The sequence below is a fragment of the Monodelphis domestica genome, chromosome 2 (assembly GCF_027887165.1).
Source record: "Monodelphis domestica isolate mMonDom1 chromosome 2, mMonDom1.pri, whole genome shotgun sequence".
Lineage (NCBI taxonomy): Eukaryota > Metazoa > Chordata > Mammalia > Didelphimorphia > Didelphidae > Monodelphis > Monodelphis domestica.
In genome coordinates, this window is record NC_077228.1 from 535,549,748 (window position 1) to 535,571,154 (window position 21,407).

Below are 21,407 nucleotides of genomic sequence, written 5' to 3' on the forward strand. Positions count from 1 at the left end.
TATGAATGCAGGTCAGCACCGTTCAGTGACTTGTCCAGGGACACTGTTTGTTAGTGTGTCAGAGGCAGAACTTGAACTCCTGGTTTTAAGGCCAGTTCTTTATATCATGCTGCCTTTCATTTAAAAAAGAAGCACGCTTCCACGAAATGTCAATTGAGATTTTGTTACAAACATCTTTTTTGAAAAAGGTCACTGAAGCACTTTAAGAAGGTACAGAAAACAGAATGCTGTTCAGACAGCTTTGAGAGTAACCGGGGATTTATTATATACTTGAGAAAAGCTGTAAGTGGGTTGCTGTCGCAGTGGCTCTCCCAGACCTTCAAATGGGAACCTGGCTTCCTACTTCATGGAAAACGGCCTCCGACCACTCATCACAAGCTGCTTCCAGCTTCCTTCAGGTCTCAGCTAAATCCCACTCGCTGCCAAAAACCTTTCCGGGCCCTCCTCCTAGACCTTAGCACTTCCCCCTGAGAGTCTCTCCAAGTATCCCATGTTTATCTTGTTTGTTCCTAACTGGCTGCGTGTTCTCTCCCTGATAAGACAGGGAGCCCCTTGAGGGGAGAGAGAATCGTCTGCCTCTCTTTCTAGCCCCAGTGTTCAGCATGGAGCCTGGCACACAGTAGGCACTTAATATATACTTCCTGACTTAGAAATGCTTTTGGGGGGGAGGAAGGGGTGTCATTAAAATCAGAATTTTTAAAAAATTTAAAAATCTTCCCAAAATTAATATCACAAAACAATCTGCGCAGAATTTAGAGCAGGCTGGGTCAGCTCCTAGGATCTCTGTGCTACAACATTAGCAGAAAGAGGCTTCTGGGGTTTTCATGGCATCCTAATGTTCTCTGTTTTCCTCAGTTTCCTCATCTGTCAAATAAGCAGAAGGAAATGCAAACCCATCTTTGAGAAGAAAACCCCACTCGGGGTCCCAAAGAGTGAGACACGACTGAAAAACAACAATTTCTCCAAGCTTTAAAACTGTACTAAGACTATTCCTTAGGAACAACTCCTCCCCTCGCTCCTATCTTCTGCTACCGTCCTGGGAACTTGCCTTAATTTTCCAGGACGATAACAAAGCTGGGTGAGTGTCCAGCACTCTCTTACATGCTCAGGACAAGTGCTGCCCCCTAGAGGCCGGCTCCACACCCAGCCCATTCTCCAGCCCTGCAGGGATACCGCAGTGTCAGGGTACTGCTGGAATGGGTTCCGCAGCCTGTGGGCCCTGCAGCCACGGGCCAGGCCCCAAGCGTCCGCCTCGGTCTGACAGAACGCTACCATAAGGGCGGTCCAGGCGGCACGTGTTTTATAAGGGATTCCTGGGTAAGTCAGGACAGCACCGAGGCCGAAACTCAGGCCCGGGGCCAGGCCAGCCCACAAGCAGGGATGTCTGTCCCGCAGACAACAAAGCAGGGACAATGGTGACTGGTGCCAGAACACGCCCATGCACAGCGCTTCCTGGTCTCTGACCTAATTCTACTTCAGAGAAGCAAAGCCTTAATCCCTGCGCTTGATGCAGGCCATCCAGAAGAGCTACGGACCAGGAACTGACCCAAACAGGTCTCTGAGCAGCAAACGGTTATCATAAAGTGACCCAATGATGGGCTGAGAGCACCGGACGTGGAATCAGGAAGACTCGAGTTCAAATCCTGCTCAGACACTGCCTAGCTGCATGACCCCAGGCAAGTCACTGCACCTTGGTCTGCCTCGGTGTCCTCATCTATAAAGTGGGCAGGATAATCAGAGCACCTTCCTGCCAAAAATGCCGTGAGAATCCAGTGAGATGTCAAGAGGGTTTTGCAAACCTCCTAAGTGCCATCTAAACACCTTCTACACAGCTGGTGCACTTCACTTTGGAGCCAAATGGTGCCACCATATGCCTGGGGGGTAGAACAAGCCCACACACTCCCTGGCAAGTAGTGGCGGCCAACAGAAGGAAGGGGCAGAGGCAACACCAGTCTAAGGACATGGATGCTGGGAAGGGCACACAACTCCTGCCTGTCAACAACAGTGGCCCCCAAGCCATCAAAAAGGCAAGAAAAAGGGGGCTGCTGGGGGGCTCAGTGAATGGAAAGCCAGGAGGTCTTGGGTTCAAATCTGGCCTCAGACACTTCCTAGCTGGGCAAGTCACTTCACCCCTGTGGCCTAGTCCTTCCCACTCTTGTGCTTTGGAACTGAAACACAGAGTTGATTGTAAGAAGGAAAAGAAGAAAGTGCTTCTGGAAAGTACCTCTTAAGGCACTTATTAGCACATAAAGGCACTCAATTGTTTCCTAAGTGCGGGGGAGTTTCTGTAAGATAAAAATAAAATGCCCAGGCTATGGCTGAGCCAAGGATGGAGCTTGAGTTCTTTAGAAAGTGCTCACCGCAGTTCCACATGGCTGCTGTCATTCGAGATTTGCCCCAATGGCTTCAAACTATGTAACCAGGAGAATCTCAACACAAGGTAGACAAAATAAATTATTTTTCAAAACTATTTTCAATCCATTTTTGCAAAAGTTAAGGTTTTGCTATTCAAAGAGAAAAAACATCCTGCTGGGCCCAGTCTTCTCCAGGGGTAACTTCAGACAGGCGGATCACAGCTGTGGGCCAGGACACAGCCCCAGACAGCACCCGAGGCACTGCCAGAGACCCCGCGTTCCTAGAGGATCCTTTCCCCATGGGCCACCCTAGCCGAGCAGCCACAAGTGAAGAGGGGGCAGAGGGAGGGTTAGAAGTCGGCATACTGGTAAGAGCAATCATTTATGCCCCGTGGTCAGAAGAGCACCAAACACGGCGGCAACAGCACTGGTGACAGGCCACACAGGAAGTGAAGGATCCTCCAGGGAGGCCCCAGTGATGCGGGTACCCAAAAGATAGTTGAAGAACCAGAAGGGGCCTTGATGGAGTCCTGGATCAGAGAATGAGAACAGAAAGACAGGGACCTGGCCGCCCAAGAGCCAGAGCCTCAATGGAGGGCTAAAAGAGACCTCGGGGGTGATCAAATCGAATCCCCTCATTTTACACAGGAGGAAACGGAGTCTCAGAGAAGTGAAGAGATTTGCCTGGGGTCACGCAGTGACAAAGGACAAAAGTCGAGTCCCCCGCCTCCAGGCTGGCCTCCTTTATTTTGATAGTTTTTGGCTCCTTCCAAACATCTACATCACATGTGAGGGCTTGGGCGAGACCCTGTGGAGACAGGATGCTGAGGCTATGCCTTAAACCCTACATCACATAGTAACAAAGACAACAAAAAAGGAAGGTGACCCTAAAGAGTGGGCATGACTTCCCTGCAGGCAGGCCAGGCCATGCCAGGCTGAACTAAGGTGGCAGTGATGGGACCAAAGGGCAAAGGCCAAATCCAAGAGACACCGAGTCAGAATGGAAAGAACTTGGCGACAAATTCAGGAGGGATCAAGGCAAGGGATAAATCAAAGACGATTCCTCAAATCAGGACGTGTGGAGGCCACAGTGAAAGGGAGACAGGAGGCAGGAAGCTAAGGGAGATGCTCGACCCCATGGCTGATCTGATTTAAACCAACCCACCCTACCAGATCGGGGCTCACTCACAAGCTGGCTGGCCTCGAACCCTGACTGTCCACATCTGCAGAATCAGAGCCTCAGACTGCGGACTTCTAAGGCTCCTTCCAGCTCAATGCCAGAGAGCCGAGTAACCACTGTGCCGGGCTCCTCTGTCCTCCGACCCATGTCCTGTATCCTGCCGAGTCTTGCTCTTCATCCTTCTCCCACAGGGAGGCGGATGCTCCCCCAGGACATCACCCCAAGGCCTTGAAGGGAGGCAGCAGAATCTAGCAGGAAGAACCTGGCTCCAATCAGGGTACTTGCACTTGTCCCAGCTTGGCTGCTCATGAGCTGGATGACCCTGGTCAAGTCACTCAAATCCTCCTCCCCTGTGAGATGTGCATAACTCCTGCTCTGCCTGCCATGCAGGGCTAATGAGGATCAAATGAGCTACTGGGCACAAAGTGCTTGATAACGGAGAAGCCACACAGAGCTGGTAGCTCCAGGTTCCACCAGTCACTGATTGAATCAACTGGCTAAATGAGCATTGGAGGCTCTCTCCTCCTCTCTACGTCCAACTGCTGTAACCGTACAAAAAGTGTCACTGATTAACTGGCAGGAAGGAGGCCCTGGGAAAATGGAGCTGGGAGCCTTCCCTTAAAACCGGGCCGCTCTGCTTACTCCGAGGAAGAACGGAGAGACGTGTGGCTCTCTTGTAGGAAAACTATTTGGGTTTGTGGTGGGTCAAGCAGTGGGAAGGACTTCACTTCTCCCCCAACTCATCGGCTCCTGAGGCCTGGAGCCTATCTGACCGGCTGTTGTTCCTCCTGCTGAATGGGAAGGGCTGCTTCCATTTTAGCAGTGCCTGCCTCAAGGCAAGCACTAGGATACTGAGGACTTGTCAATCAGATGCCCTGGGTGTACTCCCTGTTGGTGAAGGGAAGGGGCATATCTGAGTCCCATCTCCCCCCCCCCTTTTTTTTTAAACCCTTACCTCCATCTCAGAGTCAATCCTGTGTATTGGCTCCAAGGCAGAAGAGTGGTCAGGGCTAGGCCATGGGGGTTAAGTGACTTGCCCAGGGTCACACAGCTGGGAAGTGGCTGAGGCCAGATTTGAACCTAGGACCTCCCGTCTCTAGGCCTGGCTCTCCATCCACTGAGCTACCCAGCCGCCCCTCTCCCCCCTTTCAAGGCCTCCATCCCCCTATCCTGTGTTAACCTCAGAAAATTCTTGCTTTGGCCATACAGAAGTCATACTATTTGCGTCAACTGCTTATTGTGTAGAAGGACCAGGCTCTACGTTGGAGGCGAGACGGCCCCACTGATAACCCCATGCGTGGATCTACAAATGATCTGAAAACATTACCTGGGGTGACGGTTAGCTGAAAGTAGTGAAGCTTGTTTGGATCAGGAAAATTCACTTTACACGTACCTACAAAAGAAAACAAGCATCAGGAAAGTGTGGCAGCCAAAGAGAAAAGCCTAGCCCAGGGGGCTTCCCTCACGGCAGTGGGCTTATGGCCACGACTGACGGACAGCATGGACACTTAGCACGCCACAGCTTCCAACATGGCACCAGGGAAACGCTCCCAAGGCAGGCCTGGTCACAGAAAAGGGATCCAGTTGGAAATGCCAATAAATGCTTTTCTAAACACCTACTACGTGCTAAGTGTTATTTGCACACAGATCAGAGGAGAATCAGTGTGCTCGCTGTCCACCTCTTCCCACAAGTCACAGGAAGAGATGTGGGTATCCTTTAAAAGGAACACAGACACCCCGAAGTCCTTGGGGTATAACTTCCTGCAGATTTCGTTTTGTACATTAGCACTGGTGCCCCTGAATGTGTAAGAAGCTGCATGTTCTTATATCACTAAATCTTTTCCTTGGGGAGGGGTGTTTGGTGGTATTACATTTTCCCAACTACCTCGAATACCATTTCACAGAGGTGATTTGTGCCTGAGATAAATATTCACTGAAGACGGGCAGATTTAGTATGAGAGGCAGGCCAGCCCCCTTGGATAATGAAGTCTCATTAGCTTTGTGCAATGTAAGAACAATGGTTCCACGTATGGACAAATCGTTCCAGACCAAAAGGCCCTTAAAAGTAGTTTGCTGTCATTTCATCGCCTGCATGGACAGTGTTTGTGTTACACGGGAAGGGCCTCTCTGCCACGCTGGTGATGGGCAGGCCATCTCACGTGACCATTTCTATATGTGGATCCCGAAGTACACACGAAAACAGATGGGGATGGGAGAGGCTCACAATGAGGAAACACCTTGGAACAAAGCAAGTGCCCTGAGGAGTCACGATCCTCTGAACTTAAAAGAACAAGCCAAGGCACAAAGTTAAAGTTGTTGCTCTTTAAGCGAGCTTAAAAATGCTTCTGAGGGCTTTGATTTCCTCTGAGTGGTCATGCCTTCTTCCCCTAGCCAGATCCCAAGCCGCTCTTTGTGAGCGGTTCCAATCTCTGGTGATGTGCCTCTTAGGGCCTGGCTAACTTGGCCCTCAGCCCCGAGCTCAAGGTTCCTCCTCTAGGCAGGCTCTTACACAAGCCCAATGTGCCTTCTCACCACAGTAAAGTGTGGCACTGAAGGAGGACTCTGTATACAGCAGAGGGATCAAAAAATAAAGCAGCCTGTGTTCCAGTCTGCCTTGTCTTATTAACGAACTTACTTTGTCTAAATTTCTCGAGGCCTGAATGGAGCTTTTCTCTGCAGTTTTATCTGCTGACACAACATTTGCAGGGGAGGTTTTAGGTCACAGAATCATGGAATCCAGAGCTGGGGCACCTTATTACAAGTGGCTGATCTGTAAATGGGGACAAGAGACTCGACCAGGTATACTCTCTGCTGATATTTCTCTATTGAAGCTTTTCATTTTAATTTTTAAAGCCTTTACCTTCTGTTTATGAATCAATATTGTATATTGGTTCCAAGGCTTCTAGAAGAGTGGTAAGGGCTAGGCCATTGGGGCTAAGTGACTTTTCCAGGGTCACACAGTTAGGAAGTGTCTGAGGTCAAATTTGAACCCAGGACTTCTATCTCTTGGCCTGGCTTTCAATCCACTGAGCCACATCGCTGAGAACTTTAGCATCAAGAGCTGAAACTACTTGTTTTTGTGGGCTTTGTGGAAAGATTTTTAAACAGACAACAAGTTTGTCATTTTGCATTCTGTATCCCGCTCTGGATTGAGTCATGGAGGGTTTGGTCACTGAGAGATACTTTGGCAACACTTTCTCTGTTCCCTTTTGGTGGGGGGTTTTGGGGAGTGGAGAAGAAGACATTCGTGAGCTAAGGGAGAAACTCGTGGCTGCTCGTTATCTGCCCTGCTGAGGAGGGAGAGCTGGATGTGCTTTTCAATGCGAAGGGTAACAAATCCAATCTGCTTTCAAGGAAAAGATCGGTTTGGTTGTTCCCTAGTCAGATCTAGTCAGAGTCCCGGTTCTATAGATTAAAACAAACAAAAACACAACCCATTCTCAGGATCACCAGTTAAGAAAACTGAGGGCTAACTGAGTCCTTTGGAAGGGGAGAAGTTGGAAGAAGCAGACAAACTAAACTTAAACGAAGGCTGAAGAAGACCTTTCCCCCCTCTCACCCCTTCCCATGACTGAAAACAGGCCTCTTAGAAGGACCTGAGCCCCACTAGAACCCCATGAGCACGGGCTCATCTGTACGTAGTCTATGCCTAACAAGATCACTGCCACTGCCCTGAAGACTCAGGAAGTGACTTGGCTTCCCGAGATCTTCATTTGTCCTTTTAAAAAGGGCAGCGACATTACCTTCAGAGGAAATGGGCTGAGGGGGGGATGGGGCTCACTGCTCACAACCAAGTCAGAAGCCAAAGGGAAGGCAGAAAGGGGCAATAAGAAGGCTCCCTGCAACCCCGAGGAATCACTGGGGACCCCTGAGACTGGCATTTCCAGCTCTGTACTTACAAGGTAAATTGGCTTCAAGTTCTGCAACCTCTGTAGAAAACAAAAAGACTCTCGTTAGTGCCGGTTAACAATGCATTTCCAGACAAAAGCTTCCCCCAGCGAACAGGGGCTTCGCTTCTAGAATATGAAAAGCTTCAGGATGTTGGACTAATCCAAGAGAAGCTTAACTTTCACTCGTTGGTGAAAAACCGAAACTCCAGATTTCTAAGAGAAGTAACTGAAAGGCCAAAGCAGGCTGACAAGCTCCCTGCAGAGGACCTTTACTGAATGCCAATGGCCTGCCCGCGGGGTCCGCGCATCGCCCAATCCTGCGTCACAGCCCTGGGACACACTTCCCCGGAGGGTGACCTGAGTCTCTGCTTAGGCTTATTCCCTTCAGAATACTGACGAGGACAACTAGACTGATGAAGTACCTGCAGGCTTGCAGGGCTCCCCACACGCCAGTTTGTCCCACAGATATTCTGATCAGACCTGGTCGGGTTTGGGAGCAGGTGGGGGCCAGAGGCAGGGAAATGCTCATTTGTAGACCCCGTCTGAGCAGGGGCGCCCGCAGCATCCCTCATGTTGTGCCCTCCCTGGCCACTCTCCTACGTCACCCAGGAGTCGGGTGGCTGGGGAGGCGACTGCTCTGTGCGGCCCCAAGAAACGGAGAGGCCTCGAACCCTGACCCATGTGGGCCGAAGGAGAGGCAGAAGGTGGCGCTGGGATTTAGCACACACTGAATGGCCATGCACGTCGGAACACTTAGCAGAGAGCAGAAAGGGGGAGTGTCGTATATACGAGAGGGCAGTGGCACGGCCCTGACCATCCACGATGACCTGGGGAGGGACAGAGACCGGAGCTGGGGGGACGACGTGGCCCAAGAACCAGCAAAGGGGCCTTGGAAGAGGTCAGTGTGAGTGAGAGGGTCAGAGAAGAGCGGCATCCCCAAGGCCCAGCGAGGAGACTCTAGGAGGCCTGAGGGTGCAGGAGTCACAGGGAAGGCGGCTGCAACAGGCAGAGAGAGGGAACAGTGCAAGGTGCACAGAGAGCTGAGCGCACATTTCCACTGGCCTTTGAGGTTTGCAAAGCAGCCTCCTCTGAACGGCCAGAAGACGGGGGCTGTGGGAGGAGGGGGAGTGTCCCAAGTCTTCTGCTGCTTCTTTATGTGGAAAATGAACATCGAAGGGCAGGTGAAAAGGTCCAAGATGGCCCCAACGCCCGGGCCCATCACAAAAGCCTCCTTGTCATCACACACCAATAATGTCCCTACGGGCCAACTGTAGACGATGGCACAGCAGACAGGTGCAAATCCAGCCTCAGATGAGCTATGTGACTCTGGGCACGTCATTGCCTCTGCCTGCCTCCATTTTTCATCTGTAAAATGAGGATACTAGCACAAGCTCACAGGGTGGCTGTGAGGATTCAATGAGATCCTATTTGTCGGGTCTCACACTGGGCCTGGTAGCTGGTATATGGCTGGGCACCCGACAAAGACGTCTTTTTCCTTCTCCTTCCCACTACTGTGGTCCCACTTAACAGCTGAACGTCACGGCCAAAGTAATTCTCGTGGGCAGCTGCAGGGGGCGGCGTGTCTCACTCAAACCCACACAGGAACGCCATCTCTACGTAGCTGGTCAACAAGCATTCATTCAGAGCGTGCGAGGTGCTGGGCTTACTGACGGAGCCGACAGATGAAAAGGGAAGCTCTGTCCGAGTTTGTGGAATGAGAAATGACTTCGGAGAAAGGGCAGTCCACACGCAGGCCTGGCGGTGCTCGGTGGAGAAGCGAAGATGCGACTGGACCGAGCACCCACCGAGGGCTCTGTGCGAAGGCAGATAATCCTGAACGCCCCGAGGGGGTGGCTCTTGTCATTCTCCTCTCGATTGAACACAGGCACAAGAAGCCCCTGTAACAGCTACGCCACCTCACGGACCAAATCCCCGCCGGGGTCAAGAGGATGCCTCACTCCGCCTCGTGAATCGAGGGACGGCCTTTTGGCAGCTTTTTTAAAGAAGAAAGCAGAGCGGGGCGGACCATCGGCTCCTGGGGAGACCCCAAAAGCGCTGGAGAGAACACCGCTGACCACTGAAGTATGGCTTACGCAGGCATCGCTGATGAAAACAAGAGAAGGGGGCGGGCAGGAATCGCCGAGGGAGGTTCTCCAGCGAACCCCATCTTTAAGGTCACGCAAGTGACTGAAAGAAGCCCCGAACCCCAAGTTCCGCTCTCTTGGGTCCGGATTTTAAAGGGCCTCGGACTCAGCCTGGCAGAGCAGGCTTCACAGACGCTCCCAACGGAATCCAAGGATGGGAAGAACATCGAAGAAGGGAGACCAAGGCAATGCCTGAACACAGGACTCCGTCTGCTGGTCAAAGGAGCGTGTCAGCGGTTTGGTGGCTGTTCCGCAATGTCTGCCACACAACGAGGTCACCACGTGTTGCTAATTGCTACTACAGGACTGTGTCAACTGCCTAAAGCCCAGACCATGATGGGTCTTCAAAAGAGCCATGGATATTCTTTTAAAGCTTCTTTCCTTTTTATTGTTAATAATTGTTAAAACACAAGCATATCAATAAAAGAACACTACACAAGAAATTATGACCCTGTGTTAGAGCTGGTTGATTTGTTTGGAACCTTTACCTTCCATCTAAGTATTGGCTCCAAGGCAGAAGAGTGGTCAGGGCTAGGCCATGGGGGTTAAGTGACTTGTCCAGGGTCACACAACTAGGAAGTGTCTGAGGCCACCTTTGAACTCGGGATCTCTCACCTTCTAAGCCTAGCTCTCAATTCACTGAGCCACCTAGCTGCCCCATGTTTGTTTTCAAAGAAATCAACCTACCTTTCCAGGCTTTGGACACATCACTTTGCTCTATATTCTCTACAGTCCAGCCAGCCCAGCCTACTTACTGACACACACTTACATTCACTCTGTCTCTCTCCCCTCCCCTCTGCCTCCCAGAATCCCTGGTTTTCCTCAAGACTGACCTCAAGCACCGCTTTCTGTCTCCCTCAGCTTTTAGCGGTCCTACAGGGCCTTGCCCAAAGACAGCTAATGGTACACCGAAGAGAACGGGGCCTGGGATCAGTAAGATCTGAGTTCAAATCCTGTCTCAGACCCATCCTGACTATGTGGCCCTGGGTAAGGCACTTAATTTAGATGAAAACAGAAAGGAGACAGAGTCCAAACACACACCACTAGGAAGCTTCAGATGTTTCAGGGAGGGTCCAAGAAACTGCAAAGAGGCAGCCCAGTGACCAACTTCTCTCACACATGGCTCCAAACCCAGAAGTCCAAAGAAGTTAACACTGAGTGAAACTGCGAGCAAGATGCCCAGCCACTGACCACCAAAGATGTCTCCGCAGTCAGATTTGTAGAATGAAAGCTCCTTCAAAGAGGCGTTAAGCAAAAGTTTTTTCCAAATTGATAGGCAGCTGGTCTGGGTCACAAGGAATGCTGGGGGGAGGGCAGAGCCAAGATGGCAGAGGAGGGAGAAGGAGCGAAGCAAACTTCCCTCCACATAACCCTATTAAACATGTCTGGGAAATGTGCCAGATGAAATTCTGATTAGGAAATCCAAGAAAAGGGCACACGGAGTCATTTCCTCCTTCCCAGGTACCAGGTGCCAGCGGGCACTGGCCAGAAGAAGCAGCGCATGAGGTGCATTCTGGTCCCGGGAGAAGCTGTGTGCCAGGACAAGACAAGGTCCCAGACCCGCCTGAGGCCCTGCCAAGTGGCAGCCTGTGGGTCACAGACTGGGCAGGGGTACTGAGCCTAATGACTAAATGTTATTCCAGAGTACCAGAGAAACATGTTACCCGTCCCTGATAGGGAAGTGAAAGACTGAGAGTATATATGCTGAGACAGAATGTTTTGGACATGGCCAATATAGAAATTTGTTTTGCTTGACTCTACACGTCTGTCACAGAGGTTTTGTTTTTATTTTGCTCTAACTGTGAATCAAAAGAGAGGAAAGAAGAGGAGACGTCCTCAAAGACATGTGGTCCAATCCACAGCTCAAGAAGAATCACATCCACAACCTACCTGCCAACTCTCTTCCAGTGCAAGGGAGCTTACTAGCCAGTGCATTCTACGCTGATGGAGCAGCTGGGTAGTATATGATGGATAGAGCATTGGGCCTAGAGTCAGGAAGACCTTTCCAAAGCCAGCCTTAGACACTGGACGAGCTCTGGGACCCTGGGAAAACCACAAACTGTTTGGTTTGCTTCCTCATGTGTAAAAGAAGGTTAATAATAGCACCGGACTTGGTGGGTTTGAAGATCAAACGCGATAATGAAATTGTAAAGCACTTAGCACAGAGCCTGGCACATGGTAGGAGCTCTATATGCTAGCTATTATTTGAGACAGCTCCAATGCTCAAGAAATCTTTCTAGAAAACACCAAATTTTCTACTTAACTTTTACACGTTTGTAGTCCTCTGGAGCCAAGCAGAACAAGCCTATCCCTCTTGGACATGATGGCCCTTTCAAACATGTCTCTCCTTAGGCATCTCTCCTCTAGGCTAAACATCTCTAGCTCCTTTGACCAGGTATCCCTGTGGTAAAAACTGGAGGCCCAGAAGAAGGCAACATGGTATAGAAAGAATGAAGGTTTTAAGTAAGAAGATCTGGGTTTAAATCCAATCCTGCCAACTTAACCCTGACATGGTCTCAGGAAGACCACCTAAACTTCTCTGAGGTTTGGTCTCCTTAGCCATAAAATGAAAAGCCTGGACTAGAGGACCTCCAAGGATCTTGCTACTTCTGATCAATGATCCTGGTTGCCCTTGTCTGAACACTCTCCTGATATCCAAAGTTGAAAAGCGCCTTCCAGATGTGGCACATCTAGGGCACAGTAGCTTGAACTCTCACCCCCTTCCTTCTGTATGCTAGGGCCCTTTTAGTGAAGCCTGAGATGGTGTTTGCTTTTGTAAAAATGGAGATTTGAACCCAGACTTCAATTCCCAGAAGTCCTAGGTAGTTCCCAGAATTCCCCGAAATCTCACCGAGGTCCTCACCTGGGCCACGAGCAAAAGGGGTATTTAAACTGACTGTACCGCCTACCCCGTCTCTCTGCTTCCGCTTCTAAGCACACCCTCTCTCAAGATGTAGTAAGTGAAATTGAATGGGCCTTTCGGCCCTCCTAGGCACGTGCTTTCTTATTTTGTATTTTCTTTATTTCTTAATCTTTAATAAAACCTCTAAAAATATAATACTTTTAGCAGAGAAACTAATTTTAATTGTTACACTTTCTTGGCTATCACAGCACACCACTGACTTCACTCCAAACCTGAAATCCAGCAAAAACATCCGGCTTTTTTCAAACAAATTGCAGTGTAATCATGGCGTCTTCCCTTTGGTACGGCCGCTTATTTTTAATTTAAGATCTTACAATTATTTATTACTACGACATTCTATTGCATTCAGTTCAGCACAACACTTTGGTCCATCAAAAAACTTTTGAATTCTACCTCCATCATCCACTGCCAGCTATCTCTTTCAGCTTTGTCTCATTAGCAAATCTGAGAAGCATGCCTACACACCCTCATTCAAGTCACTGATGAGAAAGACTATCGTGCTGGTCAAGAAAAGGACTCGGGAATACTCCACTGGAGACTCCTTCTAACGTGACTTGGGCTCATTCAGGTACTCAACCAGCCCCAAACCTTCCGAGCTCTATTATATCCAACTGGATGATAATTTACGCCATTACGCCAAGAACTTTGAGTCTCATCGTAGGGAGGAGGTGGCTGCTGGAGAAGATATTATGGAACTTGGTGGCAAGTGAGACCCGGCCCAGTATTTCACTAAAGCCTGGGGAGACTCTCCCTCACTCACTAGATCTAGCAGTTTAGTACTTCTGTCAAAAAGGGGAAAAGATTTAGCTTGGCATAAACTATTCTTGATATCTCTGCAATCCCTACTTTCTTTTCTAGGTCTTCAATAACCATCCCTATAATAGGGCCTTCTGGAATGTAGTTACAATGCCAGGAATTAAAATTAAAATGAAAGAAATTAAAAGTCAAAATGGTTGGCCTATAATTACATACTGGCCCAATATAATCATATATATGATCTAATATAATAGAAACTCAGGACCCCACCTGTCTCCCTCCAGCTTTTTGCTATTCCTCCTGCTTTCTGAGCTCTTTCAAAGGTCCCTCACAGCAGTTTAGTAATCATATCTGCCAAGTCTTTCAGTACCAGAGACCTGAATTAAGGGCACTCAAATGCCCTCTACCGGCCTGTTTATCTAGGTCACCAATTCCCTCCTGGCCATTTTTGTTTGGTCCTTCCCAGACCAAAAAGAACATTCATTCTCCCTGACGGAGAAGACACGCAAACTAAGAGTTTAGCAAATGTGCTGTTTGTCCAGTGACCGCAATCCCATCTACCGGAAGCAGTCTTTGCTTTTCTCCCTGGGTCTCTTCTCTCACTGCAGTTCACTCTGAGCTTGGGCACTCCTGAACTGCTCTTACAGCTTCGTGTCCCTCCTTTGTACTCGTCTCCTGTTCTTTGTCCTCGAGTCCATCCTTTCTACGCTTTTTGAAAAACCAAAGCCACTTTTCCCTCCTCAGCAGAATGGCTTCTTTGTGAACGCAGAGATTCCATTTTTGAGAACTTCCTCTCCTCCCTGGCCTGTGGGTAGTCCTAAAGAAGTCTGGCCCCCTGGACTGGGCCTAGTCTAACATCAGAAAGTTTTCTCTCCAAATCTAGAGCCCATGCCAAACTATGCCTGGTTTTTCTCCTGTCTATGAAAGGCCTGGAAACAGAGCTGCTAGTTCCCACCAAATCTGCCCGGCAGTGTGTCTAACCACTGTGAAGAGAATCAGCTCCCAGCCCTTACACTTCATATAGATGGTGGCCACGAATCCTGACGACAGCCACCCATTTCAAATACAGGACACAGCGAGCTCTGAAAGCCACTAGAGGCAGCTAGACAGAAGAGTGCAAAGCACTGCGCCTGGAATTAGACCTGAGTTCAAATCTGACACGTACGAGTTATGTAATCCTGGAAGAGCCACTTAACCTGTCTGAGTTTTTGCATCGGTACAACAAGGATAATAACAGTACCTACGTCTACCTCCCAGCTTGTTTTAAGGATAAAAATGAGAGAATATTTGGAAAGCATTTTATAAAACTCTTAAAGTGCTATAGAAATGCTAGCTATTATTAGCAGCTGTAAATAGCATGGCTCTCGTCTAGCTAGCTAATGTTTCCTTTGAAGACCTGGGTCTATACAAGAACAGGAGATGCTTCTACATGGGGAAACCTTGATCTGTTCCCTAAGGGTATTGGCTAGAGAAGAAAAGGGACCCAGAAGACAAAGAAGATGGGTGGGCACAAAACGGGAGCAAAAACAAAGAAACCTGGTCAGCTAGAGGTCAGAGCCTTCAGTGGGGAGTTAACGCCAATCTCAGGCCTTTCTTGGAAGCTACCAAAGTAGATCTGAAGCCTCCTAACACCAAATTCCCCAGACGTGAGCCATAACAACGGCATGCCTAGGCTTTCCATATAACACAGGGCATCTTCTGTACTGTGCCTCCCCTCACTTAGGGGAAATCTAATGTGCCATGGCACTAAGAAATCAACATTCAAACATTCACGATCTTAGAAATGCAAAGCCTTGTTCCACAAGGGGCTCCATGAAATTTTCAGTTCCCAAGCCTTCCTTATCTTGACTAATCCGGAAGCAATAAAGTTCATAAAACTCCTTGTTATATGCAACCCTACAAAACCAACAGTGAAGACATCTTCTGAAGAGATTCCCTGGCAAGGAATTTGAACTACCTTTTAGAACACGGTTTCTCAGCGACAACCACAATTTTGCTCTTGAAGCATTCAGTATATGAGCAGTGTTCAGCAGATTTTCAGTTTTTCTCGACTGTAACCTCCTCCTTTACAGACTGATCAAAGGCCCCATTTTTCACAGGATTGGTGAAGTCCAGATCGCACTTCCAAGCCGCTCTCTTAAGTCGTCTTGACTGTTGAAACATCCTCCAAGAAAACGGATCTTTTTTCTTTCATAACCAAAGTCACAGGGTTCACCTGAACAGCTGAATACCACGATGGGCTCCTGGAAGACACTCTTGGAAAGTCCATAGTACTGATGACATACAAGTCGTGTTCAATATGCCACAACTTGGCTCAGGGGGTAAACTAGCTCCAAAGTCAGGACCACAGACACAAGGTCTCTGCAGGACTGACACTGAGCAGGCCCTTTATGGCTTAAGAGACACAGGGCCTCCTCAGGAGCAGAGATTAAAGGAGCACCATGTACCACCATGCCTGGAATACTAGATGAAATTTTAAATTCTAGACGGATATATCAGCTTCTCAGGGCCACATCTATGTGATCGCCACCAAAAATGAGAAGAATGCGGTTAAATAGAATAAAGACATCAAAATATCCCTGAAAATTCAACAAATTAGAACTGTGTGCGAACTGGAGCATCACCACCACTCACTAAGGATTGCCCACAACAGTCCAGATATAACATGGATCTAGAAAGGCATAACAACAATATTTGAAATCGATGTTGCCATCCCAAGTCCTCAGTTTTCAAGCTAAATGAGGTGTTCAAAATAGACCTAGTGAAGAGGAGAAAATAAGGCTCATCTATCCGCTACCCTCATGCCGTCTGAAGTTATCAAGAAGCCTTCAGAAGACAAGCTTAGGTCTTACACTTTTAGCTTAATTACAAAAAAAAAAATTTGTTTTATCCACCTACACAATAATCTAATAAAAAAAAAAAAGGCAGGGAGCAGCTGAGTGGCTCAGTGGATAGAGAACCAGGCCTAGAGACAGGAGGTCCTGGATTCCAATGTGGCCTCAGACACTTCTTAGCTGTGTGACCCTGGGCAAGTCACTTCACCCCCATCACCTTGCCCTTACCTCTCTTCTCCTTGGAATCAATACACAGTATTAACTCTAAGACAGAAGTTAAGGGTTTAAAAATAGAATAAACAAATCAATAAAACACAATAGCAGGGCAGTGACTTGTCCCAGGACCATTTTATTTGAACCCCAGAAAAGATGAGAAGTTAATGGTCAAAGCTCTTGCTATCCCCATGATGTATCTTCCTGTACAAGACCCATCATTTCATTGGATGCCAACAACAGCCTGGCCTCTGACACAGATACTCCATGAATCTTTACTCCCATTTTCTCAGAGAAGTTGAGCCAATGGCCAATGGCTTGAGAATAAGTATCTAGGTGGGCATGGCACCCGGGTCTTTCTCTGGACGCCACGTCTGCTCTTTCCACTACACTTGCTGCCTTGATGACAGTGGGAAGAGACTAGGAGGCCGAGAAGAGGTGGGGAAAAGGGCCACTGGATGGGCTCTCCCAAAGCTCAGCTGGCCATCTTCACTCTTGCCAGCAGGCAAACACTCAGAAAGAGCACATCTCTTTTCCTGTCGTCAGACAGCCCTCAGGACCTGCAATCGCACAGGAGAAATGTGTGTTGACGCGGGAGTCTATCCCAATACAGACAGCTCCTGGGTAACCTGCAAGGGCCTCAAAGACACACGCCAGACCCTTCCTTGTCCACATTTTGTCAAACCCCAACGCTCGCTGCGGAGGGGCCTCTCCTCCTCTTCCAGTCAGAATCATAGCCAAATCGATGCTAAGAGCATGCAGGGACAAACTCTGAACTTCGTGTGAGCTCAGAGCGCAGGGACAGCAGACCCCTCTTACTAAATGCGCACTTCCTGTCCTGGGAGATCCCTCTGGAGGTGCTCCCTGAAGGCCAAAGGCTCCTGGATGCTGCTGGCCACAGAACCACAAGGCCTTCCAAGTGCATAAGCCTGGTCCTAAACTGGCTCTAATTATATTGCCAGCTCCAAAGAGCCCACGTGAGACTCGGCTCTAGTAAGAGCAGTAAGGTTCATTCTCTAACTTGTGGAGGGACCTTCCAAGAATGACGGAGCTGGAAGGACTAGAGCCCTACATGGATCCTGCCTCCACGCAGGGCTCATCATCCCCCATCCCCACGGGCCGGCCCTCATCCTCGGGGAGTGCCCCAACAATGCCCCCCCGAGCCACTCTGCTCTAGAAGGTGATCACAGGTCTAAGAACCCGATTACCTTGAGTGTGCGAACAAGAAGCAGTTCCATGTTTATCCCAAAGTGGTTTCTCCCAAAGACCGAGCATGCCCCTTACTTCCCACATGGGCTGTGTTCAGCAAATGCAAACATACTCTTAAAATCAAAGCAATATAAAACACAAAGGCAAAACCGTTGCAAATTCTAAGCTCTCTGAGGGCAGGGCTTCTCATATATTTGTGCCCCCCCCCAGGGTCTCGGGGTGCCCTGGTCAAAGAAATTGGCTGAATAAATGCTAAAAATAGGCCACCTCTCATCTCCCACAAGGCCTCTGGGGACCCAGATTCTGAATCCCTTACATCTGCACGGAGCTCAGCCATGGTTTGATGGTACTCTTTATATTAACCTTCTAAAAAACATTGCTTTGTCTGGGACGTTCCTGAGCTTGAATCAAAGAGTTCAAAGGGCCCTCCTGAGGATTTTCCAAGAGATAAAGTGCTTTGCCTGGTACCATGCTGGGAGGTAAAAGAGGAGACGGGATTAGAACCCAGGTCTCTTGACCCAGGGGGGCAACACACATTTGTGAGGCACCTCCTATATGCCAGACAGGCTGCTGAGCACTAGGGGTCCGGCAAGGTCAAGTGAATTAGGTCCAGAGTCCTTGCCTTCAGGAGACGACGACACATACTTGGCTAGACTGATGAGACAGATCCAGAATCAATGAAGATCCCCCACAAGAGATGCCATGAACAGCTGAGAGGACAGGGAAAGGCCAAGGAAGATCGGCCTTGAAGAAAGCCGGGGAAATGGCGAGCCAAAGGTGGGGGGTTGGCAGATGGCGTCACGTGTGAGGAAGCCCAAGAAGGCCGGGGCAGCAGGATCGTGGGGTGCCTGGAGGGGAGCCAGGGCGGGCAAGCTGCCAAGATACGGGAAGTGGGCAGGTTAGGAAGAGCCCGAGTAAAGCTGGTTCTGGAAGGAGCAGGGGGTGTCGGGCACAGCCGGGCAGCAGCGTGAAGGATGTCCTGAATGCGGGGCCTAGAGCAGACGGAGGCTGGGGGTGCGGAGCCAGGGGGCAGAGTGGAAGGAGGCCTGGCCTCACACAAATCACTCATCCTTCTGGACCTCCAGGTTCCTCATCTACAATGAAGAGGTTGGACTCAATGGGCTTCCAGGCCCCTTCTAGCCTTACAGATGGCAACTGGTATTTAAAGTCCTTCTAGATGAGGCACAGCCCGCCCCTTCCTCCGGGACAGACAGTGCGCCCTGGGGTGCCGGGGCCCTTGCACCCGCCGAGCCTCTACCAGGAACTCCTGGAGGAACGGGCCCTGGGGCTTCCCCTCGGTATCCGTCATGTGAGCACGATGGGCAGGAAGCCCAGATTACCTTTAACGAGCAGCTTGTCCCTCACAGACACTCTCCGTGTGGAGTCCGAGGCTGGGCCGGATGGACGGGATCCTTTGACGCCCTCATCCCTCTTCAGTTTGCTCGCCAATGTGAGCATTCCTGCTACCTTTACCCTGGAACAGAGAGGGCCAGAAACCAGGGGTTACCTCAGGTCAAGCAGAAAGGACTTACTGGGAGCCGCTCGCAGGGAAGAGTCAGGCTGCCCGACTCGGAGAACCCGAGGAGCGCTTTGGCTGCACTTTCTTGTGGCCACGGCGGGTCCCAGAAGAGCTCCGCTGACCGCTGCACAGCGCACCCCGAGAGGACGCTGGGGAGACTCCCCGGGGTCATCCCAAAGGAGACATCTCCCCACCTCCTCAGCCCCGGGGGGCCTCTGGTCAAGGGCTCCCCCTTCCCTTTAAGTGCATCTTTCTGCCATGCGTCCCCTCTTCTACAAACACGGTCAGACCCAACCACGGTGCCCTGAGAAGGGCCTGGACAACCGACCATACACGAAGCAGTGCTGGGCACAGTGAGAGCTGCCCAGTCTGAGCTCCGACAAAGCTGCCAGATGCACAAAAAGACAAATGTCAATCGAGGGAGTGCACTGGGCTCACACTCACGTCTTCTCAGCTGTAACCACAGAGGACTATTTCTATGGATTGGCTGTCAGCTAAGTGGACGGTCCTGAGGGGCGTCCTCGGGGGGGCGGTGCCCCTGGGGTACAGCGCATGGGGGAGGGGGAGCTACAGCAGGAAGCCAAGACCGTGGCCCGAGTCCCCCTGAGCCCACCGTCAGTATCAGCAGGCGGATGCGCTGCACAAGGCTTTTTACCAAATAGAAAATAAAAATAAGATCAATCCTATTTAATGTGATCTAGAATAAAGCTGAAATTCAGCAGCAGAGGGAGCAAGGAGAATTCCGAAAGGAAAGTTCTCCGCTAGAAAATGCCTACATAGGCCCCGGTGAAGAGTCCCTTCGCATTCACGGAAGAAGGCCGAGGAGGAGGGACAGGCTTCCCGGACATGACGTTTCAAGACGGAAGTGGAGGCAAGAACACTTCATGTTCAGGAGGGGAACTTTGTTTTTGAAGTTCCAGGTCCCTTTGGCTGGAGGGAGAAGACACTTGAAGGTTTAGTCAAGTAGACTGGGCCGCCCCCTCCCGCCGCGCTCCCATCAGCGTGGCAGTCCACTCGCAGGCCCCAAGTGGCCTCGTGGAAGCACATGTGTGGCAGCCAGCTGAGGAGAGGGCCAGGGAGCAAGACCACCAAACGGCTGCACTATAGGGCCACAGGAAGGCCTTGAAGACTGTGATAACACGTTAGCCAATGAGAAGTCTTCAAACTCTGGTTAACTGAAAGTCCCTCTTCATTTTACCCCCCCCCCCCAGGGGATGATGGACTTATAGCCTTGAACTCTCTCTGGACAAGAAGCCAGAAGCAGCAGCTCGGCTGTGAAGCCTGCATCAGCCTGACTTCCTTTACTGCAGAGTGTTTGACGGATGAGGCCTGCGTCTGTAAGGGAGATCCTGCCTGCTGAACTCGGTCTGCTCCACGTTTGGGTCACTGAAGGAAGCCGGGCCGGGGCTCTGTCCTCTCTAACGTTTACGGCCTAAGAGGACTGGACAAGGCTGCAACGTGCAGACGAAGGGTTTCCACTGCCCTGCCGACATCCTTTTCCCTAGAAGAGGGCTCGGGAGCCCTCCTAACGCGTGTTTACCTCCACGATTTCTGTGTCGTAAGGCACAGAAACCTGGCACCAGAGGCGCTCCTTCAGCCGTATCACAAGCAGCAACGCTGCTGACAGACGTGTGGAACCCCTGGACAGCCAGAGGGCCGACCAGCTACACGTCTGGGTCTCTGCTGGGGCGCAGAGGCAGCTGTGCAGTCAGGAAAACCTAGCTCCACATCTGCACTCGCCTACATCCTGGCAGTGACACCCTAGGCAAGTCACTGAACTGTGGCATCTCCTGAAGGTTATAAATGATAACGGGCCAGGGAAGAGCATCAGCAGAGGGAACGTCTCCCATGAGCACTTGAAACACTGACAAAGTCAAAGACCACAAGCTTCCTACCCCTGGCTCAGACGTCGGTCTGATCGCAGCCTCAGGCATTTCATTTCAAGCCACAATTGGCCTTCCAGCAGTCCAGGCTCTCTAAGAGAGCCCGCTCAAATCCTTACGTCCTCTGGTCACTGTGACTCTTCCCAAGGCAGAGCACTTGCTCGCTATAATCGGACTCTACCATTTCTTGCCTCGCCTTAGAGGCAGCTAAGGACCCAGTGGATAGAGCTGTAAGAGGTAAAATGATGGAGCTGTGAGTAGCCTTTAATAGTGTAACATAATGCAAATATAGTAAAAGAAGAGAAATGTAGGAAAAGTGGAAAATACGGACGAGCTAGACACCCTGTAATAGCTGTCCGAAGAGGTCCAGCTCGCCACGCGGCGGGGCCCTCGAGTCCCACGCTCCACGTGGAGGTGTGGCAGTCTCTTCAGCCAGAGGTCCTGGCGGTGTCTTCAGCAAGGGTTCGACCAACACAAGCCTCTTCCTTCAGCTCCAGTCACT

General features: G+C 50.2%; 1 protein-coding gene across 10 annotated transcripts in view; it reads right to left on the reverse strand.

The window, feature by feature from the left end:
• The window catches only part of UBE2F (ubiquitin conjugating enzyme E2 F (putative)), a 104,126-nt gene that overhangs the window by 59,847 nt on the left and 22,872 nt on the right, over positions 1-21,407 (reverse strand). For all 10 annotated transcript variants that reach the window (XM_007485896.3, XM_007485897.3, XM_016429353.2 and 7 more), the window contains 3 exons: positions 18,844-18,977; positions 7,434-7,463; positions 4,862-4,927 (listed from right to left, as the gene is read on the reverse strand). In XM_007485896.3, the coding sequence (XP_007485958.1) occupies positions 4,862-4,927; positions 7,434-7,463; positions 18,844-18,961 (214 nt within the window). In that variant the 5' untranslated portion in view covers positions 18,962-18,977. The remainder of the gene's footprint in view (positions 1-4,861; positions 4,928-7,433; positions 7,464-18,843; positions 18,978-21,407) is intronic.